The sequence below is a fragment of the Oncorhynchus gorbuscha genome, linkage group LG06, assembly GCF_021184085.1.
Source record: "Oncorhynchus gorbuscha isolate QuinsamMale2020 ecotype Even-year linkage group LG06, OgorEven_v1.0, whole genome shotgun sequence".
Lineage (NCBI taxonomy): Eukaryota > Metazoa > Chordata > Actinopteri > Salmoniformes > Salmonidae > Oncorhynchus > Oncorhynchus gorbuscha.
In genome coordinates, this window is record NC_060178.1 from 72135752 (window position 1) to 72158345 (window position 22594).

A 22594-nucleotide genomic window follows, 5' to 3' on the forward strand; every position below is an offset into this window, starting at 1 on the left:
ATGCACAAACAGATGTGTAGTAACCCTATTTAAAATATTGATTACAAACATAAAATACTTATATTTCTTGCATAATCCTTACATATGTCTAGCATAGGCTAAAATACTGTAGTCACAAGTATACTAATTTCAAAATATAGTTTATGGTAGCCTATTATTTCAACATGCATATAGAAATAGGCTAATTACTATATTCTTTATTCATCCCCATCACTGAAGCTCTTTTTGGAAGATTATAATCTAGCCTATGACAAACTGGATGAGTGGACCACTGCTGCTGACATTGGGCTAGACCCCTCACTAAGAAATGAAACCCCTCACTATCCAGACAGACTATAGACATAATTATCTCACCTGCTATGAGTCATAGCCTGTCACGAGAGAGAATCATCGGACAGTTTGCAACGTTTTTTTTGTAGCCTACTGAGTACTGAGACCAGTTGAATTGCTACGGGTCGGGTTGGAAGCAGTCAGAGAAACCTACATGAGAATAAAGACAGTGAATAAATACTTGGTTAAATGTGAAATTGAGGCGTTTTTACGCAACGACAGAAAAGTGCAAATGGAAAACTACACTGGAAATGAAACGCAAGTTATGTCTGAATCTTACGCCACAGAAGCCAAGACCGGCGGGAATGGTGTGCGGACGCTAATTGGATGCATTTTGTTTGTTCTCATTGTGTCGACACTACTGGGGAACACGCTCGTGTGCGCCGCAGTCGTTAAATTCAGACACCTCAGGTCCAAGGTAACCAACTTTTTCGTGATTTCTCTGGCTGTGTCAGACCTCTTCGTTGCCGTCCTCGTGATGCCATGGGAGGCAATATCTGAAGTGACTGGGACCTGGCTGTTTGGTAGATTTTGTGGCATATGGATAGCTTTTGACATAATGTGCTCGACGGCATCAATTCTTAATCTGTGTATCATAAGCGTGGACAGATACTGGGCTATAGCAAGTCCTTTTAGATATGAACGGAAAATGACCCACAGAGTTGCATTTATCATGATTGCAGTGGCGTGGACGCTGTCAATTCTCATATCCTTCATACCTGTCCAACTGAACTGGCACGTGGCCGAGGAGGAGACATCAACGGGAAACGTTAGCAACCACTCCGAGAACTGCATAGCGAACTTGAACAAGACCTATGCTATTTTCACATCACTGATCAGTTTCTACATCCCAGTTGTCATCATGGTTGCCACCTACACGAGGATTTTCCGTATTGCGCAAACACAGATACGGAGGATATCCTCATTGGAGAGAGCTGTGGAGCAAGCGCAAAATAACCAACACCCAAACGTTTGCGCACACGAAAACGCATTGAAAACTGCTTTTAAAAAGGAAACAAAGGTCTTAAAGACCCTCTCCATTATCATGGGAGTTTTTGTTTTTTGCTGGCTGCCATTTTTTGTCCTAAACTGCATGGTACCTTTCTATGACCCTCCGTGTGTAAGCGACACCACGTTCACAATTTTCGTTTGGTTTGGTTGGGCCAACTCTTCGTTAAACCCCGTCATTTACGCATTTAACGCAGATTTCAGAAAAGCCTTTACAACTATTCTAGGCTGCAATAAAATGTGTTCAACCAATACATTGGAGGCTGTTAATTTCAGCAATGAATTGGTGTCCTATCACCACGACACAACGCTCCAAAAAGACGCACAAGTCTTAATGGCTACACACCATCCAAACGCAATCCCTAACTTGGGAGAGGACACAACCCCACTGTTCGACAAAGTTTCTCTTATCTCAATCGCTTCCCGCAATCACAAGAACATGTTTCTGCCAGCCAATGTCCAATTCCAGTGTGACGGGGAAATGTAATTTACCACAGCTGGAGCCATGGGGTGCGATGCAATCCATGGTCAAATCCACGATTAGAATCTTGCACACTTGTAGGCTATAATTTATTCATGAAGTATTGATGTATTTGTATTTATTTAAGTTATATTTTATTGTGAAATCATTCACTTATGTTGTTTTGCATAATGCCGTGCGTAATGTTCTAATGTATTTATTATCTCACTGATCATGATCAATACATTTACACAGTGATTATTTTAAAAAGTAGGCATGTGTCTTGATAAATGGAAGGAAATCACGTAGAAATGCTACTACACACATTTCAAATAATTGAGACTAGTTAAATAAAGGTTGAATAAAAAATATATACATACAACGACACAATTGAACGAATAAGCTATGTGATGTGTATTGCATAATGAGAGGATATCATTACATTTTGTTAGTGTTTTTTTTTAAACTCTTGCCAAAATACTTGTTCTAATTCAATGAGGATGGTGGTAGTGTTTCTGTAGCAAAGTAGCTCTCAAACACCATGGGAGTAATCTGTTTCAAATCAAATCACATTTTATTTTTCACATTTATTAGCAATAATGGTAAAATAATACTTAATGAAAAGGTAATTATTTTGGTATAAGTTGATATGTTTAATCAGATACAGTATATAATAATGGAACCATAACTTTACATTGTTTTGTGAAAATAGCTGTAGAAATCTTGTAATCTTTTGCCACCTCTTACTCAAGTTAAGTCATCATTAATTTAAATTGCATTTCACAATGTCTCAAGACACTTTACAAAGAACATTTAAATTAAAACATGTAAAATATACTCAACCATTTGTGAATGAATATAGCTAGAAAAATATGTAGAACTGATTCTTGCCCAAGCTTCACTATAATCGTTTGCAACTGTCTTCTGCATAGTCCCTGACAACACCATGTAACCCATGGTAACAGAACCACATCTTCCCCTCTGATAATTGCATCTATTTTTATTTTAGGATTATTATATTCTCCAAAGCTGCTCTGCGGTGTTGGCAGATATAAAATAGTAAAATGAGCCCTGGCCCAAAATCCCTAGGCCAAAAATGTTTTCAGAATCAGCTTTAGAACATGATTAAATATTCAACATCTAAAATATCTCCCATCAAAGCCATTTCCCCCCATGAATCAAATTTGAATAAATGGGGAAGGGTGTCTAAGATATAGGGCTATATATTATAGGCATTATGTTATAGGGCTCCCGAGTGCCGCAGCGGTCTAAGGCACTGCATCTCAGTGCAAGAGTTGTCACTACAGTCCCTGTTTCAATTCCAGGCTGTATCACATCCGGCCATGATTGGGAGTCCCAAAGGGCAGCGCACAATTGGCCCAGCATCGTCTGAGTTTGGCCGGGGTAGGTGGTCATTGTAAATAAGAATTTGTTCTTAACTGACTTTCCAGGTTAAATACAAAATATAGTCTACTATTCCAAAATAAAATACATTTCACTTCACATCTGTTAAAAAAATTACTGTCAGAGTAATTGGCCACGCAGTTACTCATTCTATGCACTCCTAGTTTGTCCCTTTAGTTAGAATTCCCAACAGCACCTCAGTCAATCACTTGTATGTTTCTTACCAATCAGAGACATTCTCTATCACTTGCTTGTTGTTAGTCCCGCCTCCAGGTATTGATTTGCGGGGGATAAAGGGGTTTGTATAGAATTTTGTAAAATATGTGTGTGCACTGTCATTGCTAGCTAAGTAGCCAGTTAGCCAGGCTCACTGGTTACCTTTTCACAGTGTCATGAACACAGTGCTTTGTTACATTATGCTTATACGTACAATAGTAATAGCTTTGTTATAGTAGTTACATTCTATGCAGAGTTTGTTGTACTGTACAGCCTGCTCGCTATTGCAGCATATTACTAGCCAAGTGTCGCATGTTGAGTCGTTTTGGTGAGCCTCTTACTCTGTTCGCCATTACTTGGTTTAATGACAGTTTTCTCACCATGCGGTGGTCATATGTACTCTCGGGCCACATTATACTTTACAGTCAGAGCATTTTGGATCTGTATTATGTAGCAGTAAAGACTGCAGCTTTATCCTGCTATTGTCATTCATATTCATGTGCTGCATTATCATTCAGTTAAGTCAAGGTGTATCTGTATATAGCTTTACCCCTTTTATGTATTATTGTGTACTATAATATGTCCTTTTATCTTCCACCCTTTTAGAACCACTATCTACAGTATATTGATGTCATGTTTGTGTGTGTGTGGGGGGGGGGGGATTCTTCCTGTCAATTAAACCCTCTTACCTGGACATTCTGACTCCTCATTGTTCTGGACAGACATTTTGTAGTGGTTATTACTGGCCTAATATCAACACCTAAGTTTTCGCCTATTTGAATGGTCCTTTTGGATCTACAACCAAGCCATATTTTTAAAGTGCCCCTTTCATCTTCAAATGGACAGAGGGTTGAAAAACAGAGTAGGAGTCTCTGGACACTGAGAGATGTGACCTGGTGAACCGCATGGCAGGTGTGTGGAGTGGAGTGGACACACAGGTGTGTTTCATACACAAGCCAGCTGATGTAATGTCATGCTATCATCTTGTGTTATTAGTGATGATATTTCATTATATTGATATGACATTGTCCTCATCACCTCCCCGTCATTTAGTTTTCCAAATGGCTGCAGATATTTAAAGAGACATTTCAAAGACGTTAATTATTTTTACAATTTTGCAGTTTAACATTTGAGCTTGGACTCATACATGCAGTGACTTGATCAAACATAGAATTTTAAATAATACAATGTTTTTGTTTGAAATACTATTGAAAAATGGGGGAAATGAACTTTTAGGCAAAAGAGAACCAGCTTCTGATAAATGTCTGCATAAAAGGAAATTAGTTATATTGAAAATACATAGGTCAAACAAGTATACTTGAGCATACACTGTATACCCACACGCATGAGCACAAATAAACGTGTGTACACACACACAGACACACACACAGTGCCTTCAGCAAATATTCATACCACTTGTGTTACGGTTTTCATGTGGTGAAGGAGAGTCGAACCAAACTGCAGTGTGTATATTGCGATCCATGTTTAATAAACAACGTAGACACGAAAAACACAAACACTACAAAACAATAAACGTAACGAAAACCGAAACAGCCTATACTTTGTGTAAACTAACACAGAACAAGGACATCTGGACACTAAGGACAATCACCCACAACACAACCAAAGAATATGGCTGCCTAAATATGGGTTCCCAATCAGAGACAACGATAAACACCTGACTCTGATTGAGAACCACTCCAGACAGCCATAGACTCTGCTAGATCACCCCACTAGCTACAATCCCACTATATACCAAAACCCCAAGACAAAACACACCACAATACAAAAACCCCATGCCACACCCTGGCCTGACCCAATACATAAAGATAAACACAAAATACTTCGACCAGGGCGTGACAACTTGACTTATTCCATATTTTGTGTGCCATATAATGACGGTGCCACATAATGACAAAGTGAAAACGTGCTTCTAAAAATGTTAGAACATTTATTGAAAATGAAGTACAGAAATATCTCAGTAACATAAGTATTCACACTATTTTGCTATGCCACTCCAAATTCGTCCTTAAGATGTCACTACAACTTGATTGGAGTCCACCTGTGGCCGATAACATCTTTTGACAGAGTTCCTTGGCTGAGATGGGAGAACCTGCCAGAAGAACTAGACAACTTCAGCAATCTGAGCTTTATGGGAGAGTGGAAGCCACCCCGGAGAAAAAGGGACTTGACAGCATGCTTGAAGTTTCCAAAAAGGCACGTGAAAGACTTTTATAGCATATGGCAAAAGATTCTGTGGTCTGATGAGACAAACATTTTACTATTTGGCCTGAATGCAAAGCGCTATGTCTGGAGAAAACCCGGTACAGCTCATCGCCTGTCTAACATCATCCCTACCATGAAGCATGTTGGTGGCAGTGTCATGCTATGGGTATGCTTTTCAGTGTCAGGGAATGGTAAAGATAGAGGGAACAATAATTGGAGCCAAATATAGGCAAATCCTTGAAGAGAACCTATTTCAGAGTGCAAACTACCTTATAGACTGAACGTTATTTATAATAAAGGTTACATGGAGAAAATCGGACCTTTCTGAAATGAAAATGGATGGCCCTCCATTAAGAAAATTATATTTCACCTAAACCCTCCCTGAATGCTTGAAAAAACAAGTGACCCTCCCGTGTACCCAACATAATAATTCAAACAAAGTGAATTTCAGAAAACATGACTGCTGTTTACCCTCACTTCTTGGACAGACCAGAGCCTTCCGATATGCAGTTTTAGAAACTGTTCTTTGTTCTGTAAGCATTACATGTAAAGGCAGGATAGCGCACAGGACTGTGGGCCAGAAGGTTGTGGGTTCGCATCTCACTGTAGACAAGAGTAAGGGTGAAAAAAATATCCTTTGAATGAATAAAGCAATTATGCATAATTTGACATATTAACAGAATATTTTTTAAATATCCTACAAATGACCCAAATTACAGGAAGAATGGACAGAGAGAGAGGCCTATGTGTTCATCTTGTCATCATTGCCCTATGCCAATTGTGTGTCTTGTTTGCAAGAAACTGTCTCTGCAAATAATAAAATCTGAGATGTCATTAGGAATCTGAGCATGGTACTTTCAAAAGTAAATGTAGTCCTGCTTTGTGGCATTTTACAAAGGCTATATGTGTTATTGATCACACTATACATTTTTGTGCGTGTAGATATGGTTGTCCTTGTTCGATAGAGCCGTTGGACATCTTTTTTAGCGGTGTTCCTATCAGCGGATTTGCTGCTAAATGTGACCCATTTCAGGAACCTAGAGCTGTGTTCAAATACTCATACTAACCACACCCACAGTATAATGTGTGATGTGAATTGAGTATATAGTATATAGTATATAGTATTGGTCATAGTATGGATATGGTTAGTATGTCAAAAGTTCCCAGATGTCGTACTAAATTCGCCAAAATATGAAATATACACACAGAGGATGCTATTTCTGTTCTTTTGGGCCCATGATTAATTATTCAGGAAATAGGCGCGGCTTCTCATCGTTTTCAGATTTGAAGAAAATGGCAGAAAATATGCAGCCAAAGTACAACGAGAGCGGATACAAATGCATTGTTTTAACTAATTATGACAAATATTAAGATAATGTTGAGCTATGTAATAAAGTAACCTTACACGTTGGCTGACAATGTTGGCTGACAATTACGAACCACATAGCATATCATTACCATAATGTTAGTTGGCTACTTATACATCAAACTTGCCAGTATATAAATAATAATATAATAATATATGCCATTTAGCAGACGCTTTTATCCAAAGCGACTTACAGTCATGTGTGCATACATTCTACGTATGGGTGGTCCCGGGGATCGAACCCACTACCCTGGCGTTACAAGCGCCATGCTCTACCAACTGAGCTACAGTAGGCTGTCTAACTAACTACTCAATGTCTATTGACTTGATTATTCTCGTCATTCTTAGCTTAGCTAAATGTTATGGTCGTTGTGCGTTCTCAATGGATATTCGGGTGCTTTTGTAAATTCGCTCTGGCTATCTACTCTGATTTCAGAGCACTCTCGTTTGAGTGTATCTGAGCGCAGAATAATGAATTTATGAGCACTCAACACTCGTTGAATATGGCCAGTGTCAGTAAACGTTGGCAATAAAGCGTAATAAAATTGTTGCCAGCAGCATAGTTAGTCACCAAAGCTCTGGATAACATGAAAACTGTCTAACCAGCTATGCTAGGGTAAGTAAAATGGTTAGAGTGGTCTCATTTGTGTCTGGAAGTAGCTAGCAAGCTAGCCAACATTAGCTTGGGTGCTTGACTACCATTGTAGGGTCGGAACGCTCAAACTCAAATCAATCCTATTCCTCGGCCCGAGTGTCCAGTGTGCGCTCTGAGAGTGAAACACTCTGAATTTAGAAACTTACACTCTAACAATGCTCTGAATTTACTAGAGCACTCCAGATTGAATTTAAGAACACACCTGAAGTCGTAAAATGTCTAACTAGTAATTTGTTATGCTAACTAGCTAGCAAGAGGTTGCATAGCAACAGCATCAACTTCCGGTAGATAGGCAAAGAGCTAGTATGTTCAACTGAATGGATACTGTTTGTTTACATAGATCCAAGATGGTTTAGCAGTCAGACATCTTTTGTCCTCGTCTTGTCGTGTCCCGTGTTTATTTCGTGTGTATATATTTTATATCTTTTTTCTTCGCATATATTTAAAAAAATATTTTTCTTAACCTCAACTTCAACATACTCTCCTGCAATCCACCTCACCCAATGTGGTATGAATCTGCTATTTTCTTTACTTTAGTACTGGAACACCCAACATGAGTTAGCCAGCTAACTAGCTACTAGCTAGTAGTCAGCTAGCCACTGCTAGCAGTCATAAGCTACCTTTAGTCTGGACAACTCTCACCAGTCTGCACAGCGCGACTCAAACCAGAGAAAATCAGACTTATTTTTCTCCATATCTCCGGATTCCTACCGCAAGCTCTGAACCTTTTCACCTGGATCATCGCAGCTAGCTAGCTGCTATCCGTGTAGCCACTCCTGGCTAACGTCTCTGTCCCAAAGCAAGAACCAATTAGCCTGGAGCTAGCCTTTGCTAGGCCCATCTCCCGGCTAGCTGAAGAGGTCCATCAGCCACTCCTTGGGCTACAATACCTATTTTGCCAATTGGCCTGGACCCTAGCCGACCCAAATGGCTCCTCCGTCGCTATGTCCCGATAGAGCATATCGGACTGTTAGCTTAAGAGACCCATCGGACAAATTATTTGGCCACTATACCTATTTTGCCAATTGGCCTGGACCCTTTACCACACGGAGCCCTGCTGATCCATGATGACTGGCCTGCCGAGGTAACAGTACGAGGGGGCTACAACTGACTTCTTCCATCGTGACATCCCTCTAAGGCCCTTCTGCTAGCTTGCAAACCCAGGCCCGCTAGCTGCCTGAATCACCGTGTCTCCCCAGCCCGCCAAGTCACTCACTGGACCCCTATGATCACCTGGCTATTCTTGCCTCTCCCTAATGTCAATATGCCTTGTCCATCGCTGTTTTGGTTAGTAATTAGTGCCTTATTTTACTGTAGAGCCTCTAGTCCTGCTCAATAAACCTTTGTTAACCCTTTAGTTCCACCTACCACACATGCGGTGACCTCACCTGGTTGAAATTATGTTTCTAGAGACAATTTCTCTTTCATCGTCACTCAATGCATAGGTTTACCTCAACTGTATTCACATCCTACCATACCTCTGTCTGTATATTATGCCTTGAATCTATTCTACCATGCCCAGAAACCTGCTCCTTTTACTCTCTGTTCCGAACATACTAGACAACCAGTTCTTATAGCCTTTAGCCGTATCCTTATCCTACTCCTCCTCAGTTCCTCTGGTGATGTAGAGGTTAATCCAGACCCTGCAGTGCCTAGCTCCACTCCCATTCCCCAGGCGCTCTCAATTGTTGACTTCTGTAACCATAAAGCCTAGGTTTCTTGCATGTTAACATTAGAAGCCTCCCCCTAAGTTTGTTTTATTCACTGCCTTAGCACACTCTGCCAACCCGGATGTCCTAGCCATGTCTGAATCCTGGCTTAGGAAGACCACCAAAAACTCTGAAATTTCCATCCTTAACTATAACATTTTCCGACAAGATAGAACTACCAAAGGGGGCGGAGTTGCAATCTGCTGCAGAGATAGCTTGCAGAGTTCTGTCTTACTATCCTGGTCTGTGCCCAAACAATTTGAGCTACTATTTTAAAAAATCCACCTTTCCAGAAACAAGTCTCCCACCTTTACCGCTTGCTATAGACCACCTTCTGCCCCCAGCTGTGCCCTGGACACCATATGTGAATTGATTTCCCCCCATCTATCTTCAGAGCTCGTACTGTTAGGTGACCTAAACTGGGACATGCTTAACACCCCGGCCATCCTACAACCTAAGCTTGATGCCCTCAATCTCACACAAATTATTAATGAACCCACCAGGTACAACCCCAAATCCGTAAACACGGGCACCCTCATAGATATCATCCTAACAAACCTGTCCTCCAAATACACCTCTGCTGTCTTCAACCAGGATCTCAGCGATCACTTTGCCTATATCCGTAACAACTGCTCCCTAAAACACTTCAGTGAGCAGGCCTTTCTAATCGACCTGGCACGGGTATCATGGAAGGATATTGACCTTATTCCGTCAGTAGAGGATGCCTGGTTATTCTTTAAAAATGCTTTCTTCACCATCTTAAATAAGCATGCCCGATTAAACAAATTTAGAACCCGGAACAAATATAGTCCTTGGTTCACTCCAGACCTGACTGCCCTTGACCGGCACAAAACATCCCGTGTCGTACTGCACTAGCATCGAATAGCCCCAGGGATATGCAACTTCTCAGGGAAGTTAGGAACCAATATACACAGGCAGTTAAGTAAGCAAAGGCTTGCTTTTTAAAATAGAAATTTGCATCCTGTAGCACAAACTCCAAAAAGTTCTGGGACACTGTAAAGTCCATGGATAATAAGAGCACCTCCTTCCAGCTGCCCACTGCACTGAGGCTAGGAAACACTGTCACCACCGATAAATATGCGATAATTGAGAATTTTAATAAGCATTTTTCTACGGCTAGCCATGCTTTCCACCTGGCTACCGCTGCCCCGCTCCACAGCTCTGCACCCCCCACAGCAATTTGCCCAAGTCTCTCCCATTTCTCCTTCACCCAAATCCAGATAGCTGATGTTCCGAAAGAGCTGCAAAATCTGGACCCCTACAAATCAGCTGGGCTAGACAATCTGGACCCTCTCTTTCTAAAATAATCCGCCGAAAATTGTTGAAAGTATATCTATCCTACCCTGCCTTTCTAAGGTTTTAAAAAGCCAAGTTTACGAGCAGATCACTGACCATCTCGAATCCCACCGTACCTTCTTCGCTATGCAATCTGGTTTCCGAGTTGGTCATGAGTGCACCTCAGCCAGGCTCAAGGTCCTAAACGATATCATAACTGCCATCGATAAGAGACAATACTGTGCAGCCGTCTTCATCGACCTGGCCAAAGCTTTCGACTCTGTCAATCATCATATTCTTATCGGCAGACTCAATAGCCTCGGTTTTTCTAATGACTGCCTTGCCTGGTTCACCAACTACTTTGCAGACAGAGTTCAGTGGGTCAAATCGGAGGGCATGTTGTCTGGTCGTCTGGCAGTCTCTATGGGGATGCCACAGGGTTCAATTCTCGGGCCGACTATTTTCTCTGTATATATCAATGATGTTGCTCTTGCTGCGGGCGACTCCCTGATCCACCTCTACGTAGACAACACCATTCTGTATACTTCTGGCCCTTCCTTGGACACTGTGCTATCTAACTTCCAAACGAGCTTCAATGCCATACAACACTACTTCTGTGGCCTCCAACTGCTCTTAAACGCTAGTAAAACCAAATGCAATCTTTTCAACCGTTCGCTGCCTGCACCCGCACGCCCGACTAGCATCACCACCCTGGATGGTTCCGACCTAGAATACGTGGACATCTATAAGTACCTAGGTGTCTGACTAGACTGTAAACTCTCCTTCCAGACTCATATTATATCAAACATCTCCAATCTAAATTCAAATCTGGAGTCGGCTTTCTATTCCGCAACAAAGCCTCCACTCACGCCGCCAAACTTACCCTAGTACAACTGACTATCCTACTGATCCTCGACTTCGGCAATGTCATCTACAAAATAGCTTCCAATACTCTACTCAGCAAACTGGATGTAGTTTATCACAGTGCCATCCGTTTTGTTACTAAAGCACCTTATACCACCCACCACTGCGACCTGTATGCTCTAGTTGGCCGGCCCTCGCTACATATTCATCGCCAGACCCACTGGCTCCAGGTCATCTACAAGTCCATGCTAGGTAAAGCTCCGCCTTATCTCAGTTCACTGGTCATGATGGCAACACCCACCCGTAGCACGCGCTCCAGCAGGTGTATCTCACTGATCATCCCTAAAGCCAACACCTCATTTGGCCGCCTTTCCTTCCAGTTCTCTGCTGCCTGTGACTGGAACGAATTGCAAAAATCGCTGAAGTTGGAGACTTTTATCTCCCTCACCAACTTTAAACATCTGCTATCTGAGCAGCTAACCGATCGCTGCAGCTGTACATAGTCCATCAGTAAATAGCCCACCCAATTCACCTACCTCATCCCCATACTGTTTTTATTTATTTACTTTTCTGCTCTTTTGCACACCAGTATCTCTACCCGCACATGACCATCTGATCATTTATCACTCCAGTGTTAATCTGCTAAATTGTAATTATTCTCTACCTCCTCATGCATTTTGCACACAATGTATATAGACTCTTTCTTTTTCTGTGTTATTGACTTGTTTATTGTTTACTCCATGTGTAACTCTGTGTTGTTATCTGTTCACACTGCTATGCTTTTTCTTGGCCAGGTCGCAGTTGTAAAGGAAAACTTGTTCTCAACTAGCCTAGCTGGTTAAATAAAGGTGAAATAAAAATACATTTAAAAAAGTCTCGTAACCAGTTTCTTGAGGACTAAACTTCTGCTGAACTTTTCAATGCCATGATGTAGGGAGGGCAGATATATAACCAGATATTATAGGGCATTTGTTGTTGTCGAGTAATGACCCAATTAGTTATTTTAAATCCATCTTCAGCTCTTCATAATGTCCTTTGACCACACATGAACCATGAAAGTATCAGCCCCCGGTGACTGACTCACAGCCTCGGGAAGCAACTGCTGATATCCTGATCCTTTTCTCCAGGAAAACACAAAGTCTTTGCCCCAGGTAGAGATATACAGTTGAAGTCAGAAGTTTACATACACCTTAGCCAAATACAGTTAAAGTCAGTTTTTCACAATTCCTGACATTTAATCCTAGTAACAATCCCATGTTTTAGGTCAGTTAGGATCACCACTTTATTTTAAGAATGTGAAATGTCAGAATTATAGTAGAGTGATTTATTTCAGCTTTTATTTCTTTCATCACATTCCCAGTGGGTCAGAAGTTTACATACAATCAATTAGTATTTGGTAGGATTGCCTATAAATTGTTTAACTTGGGTCAAATGTTTCAGGTAGCCTTTCACAAGCTTCCCACAGTAAGTTGGGTGAATTTTGGCCCATTCCTCCTGACAGAGCTGGTGTAACTGCGTCAGGTTTGTAGGCCTCCTTGCTTGCACACGCTTTTTCAATTCTGCCCCCAAATGTTCTGGAGGATTGAGGTCAGGGCTTTGTGATGGCCACTCCAATACATTGGCGTTGTTATCCTTAAGCCATTTTGCCACAACTTTGGAAGTATGCTTGGGGTCATTGTCCATTTGGATGACCAATTTGCGACCAAGCTTTAACACCTGACTGATGTCTTGAGATGTTGCTTCAATATATCCACATAATTTTCATAATTTCCCCTCCTCATGATGCCATCTATTTTGTGAAGTGCACCAGTCCCTCCTGCAGCAAAGCACCCCCACAACATGATGCTGCCACCCCTGTGCATCATGGTTGGGATGGTGTTCTTCGGCTTGCAAACCTCCCCCTGTTTCCTCCTAAAATAACGATGGTCATTATGGCCAAACAGTTCTATTTTTGTTTCATCAGACCAGACCACTTTTCTCCAAAAAGTACGATCTTTGTCCCCATGTGCAGTTGCAAACCGTAGTCTGGCTTTTTTATCCTCATTGGTACAAGCTAGCGTCACCCCTCGACAACAGCCAGGGAAATTGCAGGGCACCAAATTCAAAACAACAGAAATCCCATAATTGAAGTTCCTCAAACATACAATTATTATACACCATTTTAAAGATAAACTTCTTATGAATCCAACCACAATGTCCGATTTCAAAAAGGCTTTACGGAGAAAGCACACCATGTGATTATGTTAGGTCAGCACCTAGTCACAGAAAACTATACAGCCATTTTCCAGCCAAGGAGAGTGCTCACAAAAGTCAGAAATAGCAATTAAATTAGTCACTAACATTTGATGATCTTCATCAGATGGCACTCAAATGACTTCATGTTACACAATAAATGTGTATTTTGTTCGATAAAGTTAATCTTTATGTCCAAAAACGTCATTTTAAATTGATGCGTTATGTTCAGAAATGCATGGTCTCAAACAAACATCCGGTGAAAGTGCAGAGAGCCACATCAAATTACAGAAATATTCATCATAAACATTGATGAAAGATACAAGTGTTTAACATACATTTAAAGATAAACTTCTCCTTAATGCAACCGCTGTGTCAGATTTCAAAAATTAATTTTTCATTAGTTTTCATTAGTAACTGCATTGTTAATTCTCTTGAGAGGACTTTTCCCACATTTTATTGTGTTACTAATTAATTAAATTGAGGTTTTGTGCCACTGATCTACATACATTACCACACAATGTAAAAGTGGACCCCACACATACAATTGTCTGTAAACTCCCTCAGTTGAGTAGTGAATTTCTACCCCAGATTCAACCACAAAGACCAGGGAGGTTTTCCATTGCCTCACAAAGAAGGGCATCTATTGATAGATGGGTACATTTAAAAAAAAGAAGACACTGAATATTTATTTAAGCATGGTGAAGTTATTAATTATGCTTTGGATGGTGTATCAATACACCCAGTCACTACAAAGATACTGGCAACAGGCAACTCTGTTGCCAGACAGGAAGGAAACCACTGAGGGATTTGTCCATGAGGCTAATGTTGACTTTAAAACAGTTACAGAGTTTAATGGTTGTGATTGGAGAAAACTGAGGATTGATCAACAACATTGTAGTTACTCCACAATACTAACCCAAATGACAGATTGAAAAGAAAGAAGTCTGTACAAAATACAAATATTCCAAGACATGCATCCTGTTCGCTATAAGGCACTAAAGTAAAAAAATGGGGCAAAGAAATTCAAAATTTTCCCTGAATACAATGCATTACGTTTTGTGCAAATCCAGCACATTACTGAACACCACTCTTCATATTTTCAAGCACAATGCTGTCTGCATCATGTTATGAATATGCTCGTTATCAGCAAAGACAAGGGAGTTATTTTTTGGGGATAGAAAAAAAAGAATGGAGCTGAGCACAAGCAAAATCCTTAAAGGAAACCTGGGTCAGTCTTCTTTCCTACAGACACGGAGACAAATTCACCTTCCAGCAGGACAATAACCTAAAACTCAAGGCCAAATATGCACTGGAGTTGCTTACCAAGATTACATTGAATGTTCCTTAGTGGCCTAGTTATAGTTTTGAAAATCTATGAAAATCATGAAAATCTATGGCAACACTTGAAAATGGCAGCATCCCTACAGTGAAGCATGCTGCTGGCAGAATCATGCTGTGGGGATGTTTTTCAGAGGCAGGGACTGAGATACTAGTCAGGATTCAGGGAAAGATGTACGGAGCAAAGTAGAGAGAGATCCTTGATGAAAACCTGCTCCAGAGCGCTCAGGACCTCAGACTGGGGCGAAGGTTAATCTTCCGACAGGACAATGACCCAAAGCACACAGCCAAGACAATGCATGAGTGGCTTGGGGACAAGTCTCTGAATGTACTTGAGTGGCCCAGCTAGATCTTAGATTTGAACCTGATCGAACATCTCTGGAGAGACCTGAAAATAGCTGTGCAGCGACTCTCCCCATCCATCCTGACAGAGGATTTGCAGTGAAGAATAGGGGAAACTCCCAAAATACAGGTGTGCCAAGCTTGTAGTGTCATACCCAGGAAGACTTGAGTCTGTAACCTGCTTTTGCTTTGTCATTATGGGGTATTGTGTGTATATTGATGAGGGGGAAAAACTATTTAATCAATTTTAGAATATGGCTGTAACATAACAACATGTGGAAAACGTCTAGGGGTTTGAATACTTTCTGAATGCAGTGTACACATTGCTTGACTCACATTGTTGTGCTGTGCTCACTTCAACAGGAAGGTAGTCCTTCTTGTGCCAAAGTTTGTCAACAAAGTTTGTCATCAATGTATGGCATTCTCTGAATTTATGTTGCTTTCAAGACAACTGGGAGCTCTAGAAAGAGGCCAGAGTTCCCATCTTGGAATTGCAAGTTGGATGACTGGAGTTCCCAGTTGTCTTGAACTCACTGAAGTCTGATATTTCCCAGTTCCGAGTTTCCAGTTGTTTTGAATGAGGCAGAAGTCATGCTGGATTGACAGCATGGCCAATGTATTCAACCTTTTCTGGCCCATGGTGTTGCATGGGAATGTTTAACCTTTTAAGCTTGGAAAATAAAACCTTAAACCTAGACTTGGACCACACACCCTCTCCACTGAATAACAGGCTATTGATTGGTTTGCAATGCTTGCAGTTAGCCACTGATTCCTTCCAAACCGCTCATTGTTGAATTTGCGATTTACAACTTATGTAATTTTATGTCCAATGACTGATGAGCGCTGGTACATTTTATCTTCATATGACAAGGATTAAAAAGGATTTGCAAGTAGATGTTTGACTTGATTCATGATGATGACTCATTGTCTAGCTTGCTAGCTAAGATTTTGAAAGTATGTTGACATGATCAGTCCAATTAAAGCTGTGGTAGATATAACGTGATTTGACGTAATTTTATAAGTGGCCAATGACTTCAGCCTTCTTGAATGAGCACTTCTAATGTAAATCTATGGCACCACCCAAGGGGAATGAATTTTCTATCTCACCCTATAGATTTTCAGGTGATGTAGTGTCCCCATGAGTAATAGAACACTGAGCCAATCACGGCCAAACTAGAGAACATTAGCAACCCCTACGCTCTTTATTTTCTGCTGGCTGCCCCACCACCACAGAAAGCACTGAGCTAGGCTGAAACACCTGCATTTTGGAGCTGCCTGCTCAAGAAAGCAAAAAATAGACCATGTTTGAATGCAGCTTTATTAACTCAATGATTTGGGTACAAAACGGGCACAATATTTTCTTTATATTGACGGGTTGCCGCTGATAATAACCTTGAGAATCTGGAGTAATGGTATAAAAATCCGATCCAGGGTGAGTATTGTTAACCTACAGTTTGAGTGTACTGCATGATCTTACAGTGTTTGTCTTGCTAGTGAGAAAGACAAACAGGGATATATTGGTACTTACTTAGAATCAAGTGGGTCCAGTTCTTAAAGTTACACAATAACAAAACAGAATGAACCATCAAAATGAAAAGATTTAGATTTTTGTATCAATCAGAATTTATGGCACAGTAAACAGACAATTCACCATACTGAATTGAAAATACATTACTTGAGGGACATACAGTATCTTCTGCAGTTTCCATGATGAGATCTTTATGATGACTCCAGTTCCGTGTTCAAGCCAAAGTTTCTCTAATCTTCTTTTTTTCCAAGTTTTTGGACCTGAGATTAAAAAATGTCCCCAGGGCTGTATGCTCACAGTAGGGTGAGAAGCTCTTTTTCATTGCTGAATGTGAATTTTGCTGGGTCAGAAAAAAACAAGGACAATTGTGTAGTAGTCTATGTCCTCGTTCCGGTGTATTTTTAATAGTTCTATACAAACCCACCAAAAAATATAATAAAGGAGGAGTAGATAGAAGTTCACAACATGCACTCCTCTATCAGTGCTCTCTGACCTTAGTTAGAAACAAACTGTTTTCCTTCATCCGTGTATTTTTCTGCAGAGCACTCAGGTGGACAGTATCTGATAGACCAGATGAACCCCATGCTCATAACATTGTATATGGCTAGAAGACTGGTTGCCCTCATTTGCTAACCCCACCTCACAAACACACACACACACACACACACACACACACACACACACACACACACACACACACACACACACACACACACACACACACACACACACACACACACACACACACACACACACACACACACACACACACACACACACACACACACACACACACACACACACACACACACAATCGCTATGATCTTAAAATAGATTGACATTGGCACCATAACAGTGCACCTTTGTCTAGAGTCAAATCAAATCAAAGTTTATTTGTCACGTGCGCCAAATACAACAGGCGTAGACCTTACAGTGAAATGCTTACTTACAGGCTCTAACCAATAGTGCAAAAAAATTATTAGGTGAACAATAGGTAAGTAAAGATGTAAAAATACAGTGAAAAATAACAGTAGCGAGGCTATAAAAGTAGTGAGGCTACATACAGACACCATACAGAGTGACATGATAGCAATGCCAGGCCATCAGTCAATATGTCTGTGTTCCTCATTATGCAAAGAAATTAAGCCCTAATAACCAGGTGTTGCCATGGAAGCTTGTGCTGAGGGCAATCTTCATTGTATTTACATACACTATGCTAACTTTTCTGCAAAGCAAGGTGCTTCTCCTCTGCTTCACAATTAGATTCCCCCTGTCACTACGGTCTGAGGGGTGAGGACAGGGGCAGCACTACGCGCCTCAATCAGTGTCTAATCACAGTCAATGGTATCTTAAATGCAGTCAGCTCGCAGCACATTGATTGCAAACAATTTAACGGAGATTGGTCTTCTCAAACCTCCCGCCTCGCCAAGGACTCTCTAAGTATCACCAGCAGAGTGAAGCTTAAAGAAAGGACAGAAAAAAGCAAATAGAATCACATTTCTAGAGAACATTGTCTTCTTAGCTGTGAAGAGGGGGTGTGTTGGGTATTGGGGTGTGTGAGTCAACACTTCATGACCCAAACCCCACCTACCACCTCACCTCCCCCACACACAGTCTTTAGGCTGTGGGTCACGAGGAGTATTGTTACGAAGGGCACTGTTTAAGGGAGGTCTGGGTAGACCCATTTAAGCCCGTACCCCTCCCCTCTCCACCCCTCCCCTTTCTCCTTTATTCTTCTATAAGCCCCTTTTATGCAAGTGTCCTGGGCCCCCGCATTTGCAAATAGTAGCAGACACTACGGTTCCAACATGGTAAGTGCAACATTTACATATATACCGAATACCAAATATTGGAACTGAATATCATTTCATTGGTACATTTTGTTTTTGCAACCAGGTGTACTGTATGTTTGCAAAGTATGGGTATATTCTCCCTGTTATTTCTAAGTGAAGTAAGGAAATTCTGCGCCGGCTTGGGGCTGTTTGTTTTGGTGTATGTCTTTGTTATGTACCACTATTTTGGAACAATCCAAAATGATTTCCTTCACATGGCAGGACATACTCCGAGTAAGGATGTTCAGATTACTCCCGTGTAAAAAGCATGAGTGTATTCATACTCCAAAATGTTTGTTGAGGTGATTTTTATACAGATTAGTCCCATGTACCAGGTAGTGCTGCAGTTGTGGCTGCCCCCCTAAAATAGCTGTCGTGGCAGCCTTTCCATCTCTCCCTTTTCTTGATTCGCTCCGTAGAGGATTCACTTGGCATGAGATCTATGTCACAGTGTTTAAGCTTAGAGCTGAAGCATTCCTCTCATATTGATTTAATGTGATGTGACAAAGTATATCTTTTTTTATTACGATTAATTTAGAAATAGGTGCACTGAAAACCAACATCATACACATTCTAATGTGCTGTACAATTGGTACACAACATCTTATGAATTATGTTTTTTTTCTAAGTAGGGAATATAAAATGTTGTAAAACTTCTCATGTGTTTTTATGAAAAGAAGGGAAATGGGGTGTAGTTAATTAATTTATGTTTCACTTTGTTTTCCCTCTCCATTTTCACTCCCTGTAGGTCTTTTGATCTCGGAGCATCCCGTTTTGATTCCCTTCGGCGTCTTACTGATGCTTGGCTGCACTTGAATAAAGAACCCTTCAAGTAGCACTAATCACCACCAAACATGAGGTTCCTGTGGTCCCTGTTCTTCCTTCTGTGCCTTCGTGTCCTACCCAACACCGAGGCCAAATACCAGATCTCCGACGACAAGACGTTGCAGCTCCCACCACCATTGGCAGGCAAGATGCCCAAGAACTCTGTAACAAGCTCAGGAGGGTTCAGCACAAAGGTTGGCCATAACTGTACTTGGGGTACGTCTGGGGAGGGCGTGGTGAATCTGCTGGTCAGCTGTAACTCCGGGGCGCAGACCTACTGGTGCCGCTACACTGGACAGCCAGACTTGTGCCAAGCCTACAGTGACAGGAAGGCACAGGTCAAGCACTGGAAACAACTGGTGGGCAAGCTGAAGAAGAGGAACAACGCGTGCAAAGGGGAGAAAGTGCTGAAGACCCCCACCTGCAAGGCCCCCATGGACTCCCACATGAAACTCAAAGAGAAGGGGAACAGTGGAGGAGAGAAGGATCCATTGCCCCTGGCTCCTGAAATGGTAGAGAAGGAGGAGAAGAAAGAGGATAGGACTCTGTTGGAGGAGAGGAATTGGGATGGAGAGATAAACGACATGGAGCCAGTGGAGAATTACTGTGCCGAGGGATGGCATTCTGTCTGTTCTTTCTTTGTAAGCTTTTTTGAAGGTTAAAGTCTTTAAGTGTTTCTAAGGTTAAACAAAGGACAAATCTGATAAACTCAGTTGGTTGAAAAACTCCACCTCTATATCTGGGCTTACTTCTTTGCTATGTAAACAAAAATGGTTTGTCTGAAGCGATATAGAGACGAAATATAGGCTTCATAGGAATGTTTTGGGTTGTGTATTTTATTGTGAACTAATATTTGCTATTGTTCTTTTGTAGTCACTAGACTTGTATCAGATTTCTATTTTTGAACTTTAACACAGCATACAAAATTACACCTGTGAATGAACTGTACTATATAAATATTCAACATTTGTTTTATTAGTTTAATAAATGATCACAGATGATATGGTTATTTTTGAGAAGCAGTTAATTAGAAGGACTATATGGATGATATAGTTATTTATATTGTCAAGTTGGGGAAATACTGTAATACTTGATACAAAATTGCAATAGTATTGACAAGATCTTTGTGCTGTGGTGTATACACTTGAGGATAACAAATTAATGGTAATGAGCATGAATAGAATAATATTGAGAACCTTTCATGTTTTTTCCCCATAGTTTATCCCTTGATATTAGTTGCCAGAAAATAAAAAAATCTCGAGACAATGTTATTTTTCTTAACCAAAATTATGTCAACATAACACAGGAAATGCAGTTCTTAAAAATTGCCAACCCTGATAATCACATTTTTTTCACATCTTTGGATGTAGTGATAGGGTCATGTCTGTGAGAACTTGTGTACACTTAGAATAGACATACAGAAAGTGTTATTTGAAAATGTCACAAGATTAAGATGAGATATGTGAAAATACTTTATGTCAAACAAGACTCACAAAATATCATGGAAACCTGTTGTGATCTGTTTGAGGTGACACTGACTCTCACATTTGCACAATTGATTGCATGCTCTCTGGGAAATAAAGCAGTCTTGTGACTACAGTCAAAAGTGGATGTTTATATATAGTTTTAAAAGTACCATCTTATTTAGTATCTGTGGATCTACTATCTCTTTCTCATCCATAGTTTGATTGAGATTCTCTTCATAAGAAAACTGTGTGGTTATCAATTGAAATATTGTCTGTCTTTTCTAGTGTTGCTTTTTTGTGTGATCTGGTAGCCAGTGGCCACAGACAACAAATAGACGATTGTGAGTTGAACTGCCAAAGATGGCAGGAGGTACCTCCTGGCACTATAGTGGGTGATCATTGCAGTCCACCTAAGCTGTTCAAGTGCCCAATTTTGTTCAGGTTAACACAAACTAAACATTTTTAATAAAAACTTGGACTGATTATACCAACCAGAGCCACAGTCTTGCCTTTAAGTCTCACTGCAATCTGCATGTGTGTGTGTGTGTGTGTGTGTGTGTGTGTGTGTGTGTGTGTGTGTGTGTGTGTGTGTGTGTGTGTGTGTGTGTGTGTGTGTGTGTGTGTGTGTGTGTGTGTGTGTGTGTGTGTGTGTGTGTGTGTGTGTGTGTGTGTGTGTGTGTGTCCATGTGTGGTCTCTGTGAAATGTATGTGATGATGACTGGAAGGTGGGTTAGTGAATAGAAAGAAGATGGGCTTACAGTCATGGTGTGAATTGTCTCACAAAGGCACTCCTCCCGCCTGTACCAGCTTTTTCCTCTGTGTCTCTATGTCACTAAAACTTCCTCTATAACTATAGCTATCAATCTGCTCTCAGTAACAGACTGATTATACACCTCTGAAAGCAGTAGCTATCATGTTCATTTCAAAGTGCATTATTGTTTGGATCAGCAACTCAATCAACTCACACTAGAGATAGAGGTTTGTTCCTCAGATCTAATATATAATGATGTGTAAAAAGTAATGATATCCATTCGATAGCACAGCCAAGCATGCCCCCAATCTCTCTAAGTCCTTCATTCACATCTTCAGTACATATATCTTTAGGACAGACAGACAAACACATATCCACACACCACACACACACACACACAGGAGAGTAATGCCAATACGCCCTCTCAACCCAGGATTCTGTCTTTCTTCTCTCTACAGTCGCTCCATTGTCCCTCATACATCAAATAGAGCAGTGATTACTTGCATGCCTCTGCCCTAGCAGTGTGGCCACCCCCAGAATAACTAAGGAAGAACCTGTATACACTACTAGGGCCCTATTCCCACTACGAGATGAAGGAGTCTGAGGAGCGGCGTGGCGATAGAGTTTTACTTTTCAGTTCACATTAAATCCTTGCCTTTGCTTTCATAAATATCACAGTAGCTACAAGCCAGTAAGCAGAAACTACTTAACAAACCAAGCAAATAATGTAACAATTCAGAAGA

The 22594-nt window shown here is 40.9% G+C and overlaps 2 protein-coding genes across 2 annotated transcripts; both read left to right on the forward strand.

Annotated features, from left to right (window-relative positions):
• The first annotated feature begins 469 nt into the window (after positions 1–469).
• On the forward strand, positions 470–1870 carry LOC124037244 (D(1)-like dopamine receptor). The gene has a single exon (XM_046351924.1). The coding sequence runs from the start codon at positions 485–487 to the stop codon at positions 1823–1825; it is 1341 nt and encodes a 446-aa protein (XP_046207880.1). The 5' UTR covers positions 470–484; the 3' UTR covers positions 1826–1870.
• A 16876-nt stretch (positions 1871–18746) lies between these two features.
• Positions 18747–20885, forward strand: LOC124037246 (fibroblast growth factor-binding protein 2-like). The gene is made up of 2 exons (XM_046351925.1): positions 18747–18788; positions 19558–20885. Exon 2 carries the CDS (start codon positions 19664–19666, stop codon positions 20294–20296), a length of 633 nt encoding a protein of 210 aa, XP_046207881.1. The 5' UTR covers positions 18747–18788; positions 19558–19663; the 3' UTR covers positions 20297–20885.
• Positions 20886–22594: the final 1709 nt, after the last annotated feature.